Source organism: Cryptomeria japonica, chromosome 5 (genome assembly GCF_030272615.1).
Source record: "Cryptomeria japonica chromosome 5, Sugi_1.0, whole genome shotgun sequence".
Classification (NCBI taxonomy): Eukaryota; Viridiplantae; Streptophyta; class Pinopsida; order Cupressales; family Cupressaceae; genus Cryptomeria; species Cryptomeria japonica.
Genome location: NC_081409.1, coordinates 404,468,491 through 404,475,900, shown reverse-complemented (window position 1 = coordinate 404,475,900; position 7,410 = coordinate 404,468,491). Strand labels below are relative to the sequence as shown.

General features: G+C 36.9%; 1 protein-coding gene across 2 annotated transcripts; it reads left to right on the top strand.

Annotated features, from left to right (window-relative positions):
* The first annotated feature begins 2,949 nt into the window (after positions 1 to 2,949).
* LOC131076482 (uncharacterized) lies at positions 2,950 to 5,998 on the top strand. 2 transcript variants are annotated; one of them, XM_058013693.2, is made up of 5 exons: positions 2,950 to 3,226; positions 4,442 to 4,580; positions 4,734 to 4,850; positions 4,934 to 4,985; positions 5,232 to 5,998. In XM_058013693.2, the coding sequence occupies exons 1-5, from the start codon at positions 3,102 to 3,104 to the stop codon at positions 5,375 to 5,377; spliced, it is 579 nt and encodes a 192-aa protein (XP_057869676.2). In that variant the 5' UTR covers positions 2,950 to 3,101; the 3' UTR covers positions 5,378 to 5,998. The 2 variants fall into 2 exon arrangements, with proteins under 2 accessions (XP_057869676.2, XP_057869675.2); XM_058013692.2 differs by having other exon boundaries at positions 2,953 to 3,226; positions 4,934 to 5,039.
* The last annotated feature ends 1,412 nt before the right edge of the window (positions 5,999 to 7,410 follow it).

Sequence of the window (7,410 nt, the reverse complement as noted above, 5' to 3'; positions counted from 1 at the left end):
TATGTCTGGATGAAGAGATTGAAATAGGTAAAGGGCATGGAGGGATAATAGTACTAATAAAATAAATATGGTTCATATTTGTTAAAATGGAGAAAACAAGACCCAAATTAACAACTTATATGGCTGAAAATAACAGACAATGAAGTAACAATTTGGCTAGTTGCTTGCTATTTTTTCCCAAAAAGCTTGAAGTTCTACAAGATGATAAATCTAGATTATTAAGACCCTTAAGTTGTGTTAAAAAAATTATATCTTAGCTTTTATCACTAAAGGATAAATAATACTAATTGGTGATTTCAATGCTAGGACAACAAAAAAATAATCTATTCAGTTGGGTAGTGATGTAGGAGAGGAATACAACCCCTTATGCCTAGGGGAAAATGAGGATCACCTTTGGAAAAGGACATCACAAGATGAGAAGGGGAGTGTTTCACACTTTGGAGCAGAGTTGTTAGGCCTTTGTAGCTTATATGGCATGGTTTTTTGTAATGGTATGTAAAATTGGCCTAGATCCAATAGTATCACTTGTAAAAATTACAATGATAAAAGTGTAGTATGATCTCAAAGTTGTATTTCCAAGTTGTGGACTTCAATGTTGAGAGTTTTCCTATGGAGTTGAATTTTGGCCATATGCCCCTTTTTATTAAGTTTGGCATAAATACAAATTACCTTCAAGGAGAATGAATCCAACATACTCATGAGAAAGTTTATATGCAAGGTAAATTCTTTCGAATTAAGAAAATCAAAAGCTCTTCAATGTTGCTCTTGAAAAACACCTCCAGTTGGCTCAAAAAAATATAGAATGCAAGGAAAACAAGGGACAAAAATAATATATTTGTAGTAGTATGTTGATCCCTTTAATACACAAGGCTTTAAAGGTGTGTAAGAGATCTAGACCTTTGAAGAGAGAGTCTCAAATATCTCCCTTACTAATCCTTGGTATGACAAAGAGTGCAATGCTGCTAAAAGATTCCTTAACGAGGAGTCAATAAAAGAAATGCATGATACTATATAAACAATTGATAAATAAAAAAAAGATATGTGATTTCAAGAAGGAAGGAATTAATTTCTTTGAGGAAATACAATTCCAAAGGTTTTTGGAGGGAGCTACAACAAAAGAGAGGACAAATAGAAAATAATATCACAAATGCCTAGTAATTAGATTATATGAAAAGCTTCTATACACGTCTTTACAAAAGTAGAGACATCAATAATCTTTTTAATCATTGTACTATTATGGTCAATCCTCTTCTTGGAAATATTTTTGGGAGCATGCTAGAGCATAGAATCAAAAGTTGGGTGGAAAAAAGAGGGAACAAGAGAAAGAGGGTGGGTTGGCTTCAAGCCTAAACACTCTATCTTTGATCATTGCATCACTCTAAGGCTTTTCATTCAAAAAGTTAGGGACAATCAAGGTGTAGAAGCTTTTTGTTTGTTGATTTTAGAAAAGCTTTTGACACCATGCCTAGGGATAAACTTTCACACAAAATGGAAGAGCTCAGGATTCCAAAGGAGTTTAGAGTGGTTGTCTGTGAGCTCTATGAGCAGGTTAGAGATAAAATCAAAACTAAAGAGGATATGTTTGAATGCTTCGGTAGTGACATTGGAGTCAAACAAAGATGTTCTATATCCCCCACGTTGTTTGGTTTATATATTAATAAACTTGAAGAGCAGTTAAAAAATACTATTGGAGAAAGTATACAATTAGTGGGCTACATGGTGAAATTGCTTTTATATGCAAATGACCTTTTTCTTATTGCAAAATTTCCCTGGGTTTGAGAGAGTATATGAAAGCTCTAGAGCTCTTTTGTCAAGAGGTTGGGATACAAGTGAACACCAAGAAGACCAATGTCATATGATCTTTTCTTTGAAAAAGAAGAAGCAACAAGTTGACTTTATCTTCGAGGGAAGCTCCTTTGAGGTAGTATTTGAATATAAAAACCTACGACTTGATTTTCACAAGAAGCTCGACTAGGAGAATTGTAGATCAAAAAGGATCCTAGAAGGGTGGAGAGCTTCATACCTTTTTCAAAACAAGTGTAGGAAAGTAGAGTTGTGGGATTGGAAGACTAAGAAAACCGTTTCAATTTGTTAGTGGTGATGGTTATCCTCTATGGGTGTGAGGTTTGAGAGAGTAGCATGCCAAACCACAATTGACGATAAATATAAAGAATTAAAAAACATCTAATCACTAGTAGTCTCAAAGTCAAATCAACAATCCCATATGAGATCCTTTTAGTTGAGGTTGGTATATTCCTAATAGCTTCAATGATCATTCATTTGTTAAGCTACTTGAAAAAGGTTGAAAATATGAATAATCACCGCTAGTCCAAAATGGTTGTTGAAGAGGAGCTAAGTTGTAGGAAAAAGACTTGGAAGAAATAGAATAACAAGTGGATGGATGAATGGGACATAAATTTGTATATCTATCCTAACATTAATGGGGAGATAAGAAGTGGGTGTCAGATAATTTCATTAAGATTGCCATGTAGTCAAAATAGTTAGAGAGAGAAAAATGTACTATATTAAAGAATTTAATCCCACGTGGAAGCATAATGAAAAAGTTCATTTGAGATCTACAATTAAGGGAAAAGCTAAAATTTTAATTGCATAGTTGAGAGCTATATTGCAGAGTTGAAGACTAGCTATGTGAGCCCAAAGAAGATTGGGAATAAAGGACTTGCATTTTTTTATAGCAAGGGGGTGGTAGAAATAGAATGGCATTTCATCACGAAGTGTGCAACTATGAAAAAAATTGTAGTCAATCTGATAACGACTTGTAGGTGGAGTTTGATAACGACTTGAAGGTAGAAGGTTTGAATGAACTTTTGAAGAGGCAAAACTTCATAAAACAACAAAATATTTAAGTTTGATAACAAATAATTGTTATTTTGTGTCTCTTAATCTTGATCCCTTAAAATATTGAATCTTATAGATACCATTAAAATTTTTCATTCCTTCATTTAAAAAAAACTTCCATACCAAAGTAGATTAACTCTTCCCACCTAGTGTTCATGAATAAACTGCGATCTTTAGTGGTACAGCTCTCCTCTACTTTAGAGAGGCATCGGCTGATCTCTGTGTGTTTGTATTGTGCCTGAATGCTAGATAATTGGTATTTAAGCAACTCTATAATGTTTTCTGTTTTATTCGCTTGTTGCGGTTTACTGGCGTGCCTTGATGGATGCGCTTCTCACGCTATTGTGCTTCCCCATAATTCAGATAGGTAAGCTATCATTCATTCTAAAGGTTGTACACGATATTGTAATGTTCGGGTTAATCAAATTGTCCCCAAAATAAATTATTTCTAAAAAGAATCTATAGAAAGCAAGAATCGCATTTAACATAGGGTTTAGAAAATCAGCATACAATATTCTCTAAGGCAGATATTTAAGCCCATTTTATTTATTGCTTTTGATCTGGGGATTTCTCTCATGTGGGAATCTCATGGGTTTTCAATGATTTTCCGCTTTGAATGTCTACTTGCTTTAACCATTGAAATGAAATGAAAATGATTTATTTTTTTAATAACATCTATCAGATCAAATAGGTTAGGGGATTTCAGGATAATAAATTACATTGCAATATATAAATTTTAACTGGCCGGCTGATCATACTAAATCTGATGGGCATCTATTTTTATTTTATTTTAGATCTACTATTATGAGTCTTTTGAAATAATGGACTACTCTGGTTAGCTTTTTTTCTTCAAACAATATCATCAAGAAGCCAACATTTAAAATATCAATACAATTGATCAGATATCCCTCCATTCAATCTTTTAACCCATTTTTCCAATCCTTGTGTTATTGTAGATTTCCCCATTTAACCAAGGGAATTATCTTTGACTTGAATTTCTCAACCGAGGGATATGTATTTTATCAATTCCCAACGTGAGCCAACGTGAAGATTCACATTCGAAAACCAGGAAAACATCCTACTTCGGGGGATCGATGTAGCATTTCAAAATTTGAATTTTCAGCAGCTCCCTTTTGACATCTCAAAGACAACCAAAGTGTTGAGTGCCTCCCAAAGTTTTGTCTGTGACAGGCTCTACATAGACTCTTCATGATATAGCTCCCACAGAGTCTCATACGCTGCCATGTTTTCCCTCTCGACAACCTCATACCCAGCTCCTTTCAGCAGTCGACAGCATGAGCGACCGCCGACCACTTAATAATGAAACTGTTATTCTTCATTGACTCAGAAACCTTTTCAGCGTCCTACTGCGAGGGTTTATTTCTGTGCACATCCATTGATGCTTTGACGTTTTGGCTTTTGTACAAAGAATGGGTGCTTGGAAGTCATGTTCACGTCTAGTTCCTATAAGGAAATTTAACAAAAAGTTCATTTCTACTTTTCATCTACCCTTCATTGTATCTGAAGTAGGTTTTATTAAAAGAAACGGCAGGCTTACTAGTTTCTCCTCTGGGCCATGCAGATCAAGAGCAAATATACTAAATGTTGGGGAAGAGCTGACTCGGGAAGTTCTCCCATTTCACATGGGTCAGTCCCTATATGAATTACACGGTATTAAACCATTAAGGTGGTATGAAGTGAAGATTTCTTATCCAGCCTCTGTATGTAGTGAGCCTACACCTCTGTCTTATTTGCAACCAAACATTTTCTATCAAGAGGGATGAACTCTGTTGATTTTTAAATTCATTTTTGGGTATAGCAATTAATTTATGAAAGGAGACTGAAACTTGCTACTGAACGTAGCAACATGACAGATACCAGCCAGATTTTCTATTGCAATTGTACAAGATGATTCTGCCAAGATTTTCAATCTGGGAAGAAGATTGCTAAACACAGAAAAACTAATATTCAAGGCAGACAATATTGTTCCGGTAATTACAAGTTTTACTGAGTACTCTTTTTTACCATAATTTTCTTCATAGCTTATATGCTTTGTTATTTTATTTCATTGCAGGAAGTTTCCGGATATGATAGAGTTTTTGCATTCGTTTCAGTAGAGCCTGCAGGTGTTGTTGCAAAATCTCATCTTAGAGAGCAACAATTTGTAATATTTAACATTGGTAAATGAAACATGTAATGATACATCTATATGATAAATTAGTTGCATCAATTAATACAATCTTTTTTAAAGATATTCTACCAGTCGTTATACTGAAAAATTCCAGTTAATTGATTTAGTGTTAAAGTTCATTCTTGCTTTTTGTTTTTTGTTGTTCCAAGCCTTAATCAAGTGTTCTGAATTTCGGATGCAGTTTGTGATGAACCACTCTTTGGAATTCCAAATCAAGCATGGTGGGTGGGCTTTCTTGTAGTCTTTGGTGTTGTCATCATTTGTTCTATACCAAATTTTCTACCCACTGTGTGGCTTCCAGGGAAAAGTAACAAGCGACGTAAGTAGCAAATCTTCTAGGTTTTTTTCTGTTCAGGTTGAATGGAGCCTATGAAGATTATTGGAATTAGCAGTTAATGTGCGTAAACGTGCTCACATTTTGATGCCTACTTCGATAGCATCAATTCTTTGTGGGCAACCTTGGTGTAGCGCAAGGGATGAAATATTTCCAGTCTGAAAGTTTATTTTCAGAGGTTGATAAAAAAAGTTGCCGAAGAAAGAATAGGATCTTCATAGTGAAATATTTAAATAACATTTCTTTTGGACTTTTTTTTAGTGGACACCATTGTAACAGAGAGAGTCAGAGTTGTTTTACGTCTGAAAGTTAATTTCAGAGCTTGATAAAAAAAATTGCTGAAGAAAGAAGAGGGTTCTTCACAGTGAAATATTGACATAACTCCCGTTTTGAACTTTTTTGGAGTTGACACCATTCTAACAGAGAGAATCAGGGTTGTTTTATTAGAGCAAGTCGTTGTTTTAATGCAAGCAGGCAATTCTCAATCAGGTTCTTGTAGTTTTCAGAGTCCTTGAAATTAAAAATTTGTTTCTCCTGTTTTAAACTTTCAAAGCTGTTATAATAAAGCTAAAGGTGCAGGCATGAATGGGAATATATGACATCAGTTGTAGTGATCACACCTTTAACATTAATTGTTTTTGGTTAACCAGTTTCACATTCATTATATCTTTGACTTAGAGATTTTGTCTTTCAATTGCAACATGTTGTCTACAGGATTCAGCGCTGAATAATTGAAATAGCAATAGAAAACTACAAATACTGTAATAGCTCTGTCAAGTGATATCTTCCCAAGTTGTTATTGATGACTATGATTTGTGGTCAGGGTTGATGAACAGTTAAGTTTTACTTGTGAACATTGCACAACTAGTTATCAATAGATTAATTTAATAGGTAGAATACTATGTATTTTAAAAGAGTTTTCATCTCTTTATGAAAAGAAACAATTTTGCAGTGAACCACGGGGACGCGTCCCCCCCCTTTTTGGGCGCGTCCCCCCGTCAGAAACGTCTCGGGGACGGGGGGACGGGGACGCGACGTCCCCCGCCGTCCCGCCACCGCCACCCAAACGCCACCGGGACGCGGAGACGTCCCCGCGTCCCCGCGTCTCCCAGGGAGACGTGGAGACGTGGAGACGTCTCCTTGGGAGACGTTTGGGCGTCTCCCAAAGAGACATGGAGACGCCTCCACGTCTCCTTGGGAGACGTTTGGGCGTCTCCCCGTCCTTCAAGAGACGTGCAGACGTCTCTCCAAGGACGGGGAGACGCCCAGACGTCTCCTGTCGCCCCCACTTATATGCAATGTTTAAAATTAAAATTTTTAAAAAAAGTGAGTTTTTAAGTTTTTGGAGGGTTAAGGGGTAACTCTAATTGGACGTGGGCCAATAGAAAAATAACACCCGACGCCTTTAGAAAATAATAAAAGTATTTTTGGCCTCGCGGGGCGCTGCCCCTCGACCCCGCCCTGTATCGCGACAGGGAACGCGCAAGGGGCGCTGCCCCTTGACCCCGCAAGGGGCGATGCCCCTTGACCCCAACTTGGGGGCGCTGCCCCCAAACCCCCGTTGAAAAATATAGGGGGAAACCGCTAACCTCCGAGTTTGATTAGGCTCCATATAACAACACAACTTAGAAATCTTGGTATTTAGATTTAGTATTTCAAATTTCCTATAGTCTCATTTCAAATGTAATTCTTACACTGTAATACTGTCATACATCTTTTCAAAACTAGTTTTTCAAGTACTATATGTATATGTACAAGTATATAAGCACCACCACCCCGCCACCCCCCCGCCGCCGTCCCCCCGCCGTCCCCAAATTTAGGCCCTTGGTCCCCCCGTCCCGGAAACGCGTCCCCCCCGTCCCCCCGTCCCCAACGCTCGTGGAACACTGCAATTTTGTCATATGATCCATCTCCAAGAACTTAATAGTTCCCATAGTCCCAACAATGTCATAATGACTATATAATAGCTACTGCTCACAACTATTCAACTGATTTCGATTTGGGATAAGATCTTTATCAGTAAAAT

Coding starts and splice junctions, on each gene's coding strand:
- LOC131076482 (XM_058013692.2), top strand. CDS start 3,102: ATGCTAGATAATTGGTATTTAAGCAACTCTATAATGTTTTCTGTTTTA. Junction 4,581..4,733: donor AGATTTCTTATCCAGCCTCT/GTATGTAGTGAG, acceptor GCAACATGACAG/ATACCAGCCAGATTTTCTAT. Junction 4,851..4,933: donor AGGCAGACAATATTGTTCCG/GTAATTACAAGT, acceptor ATTTCATTGCAG/GAAGTTTCCGGATATGATAG.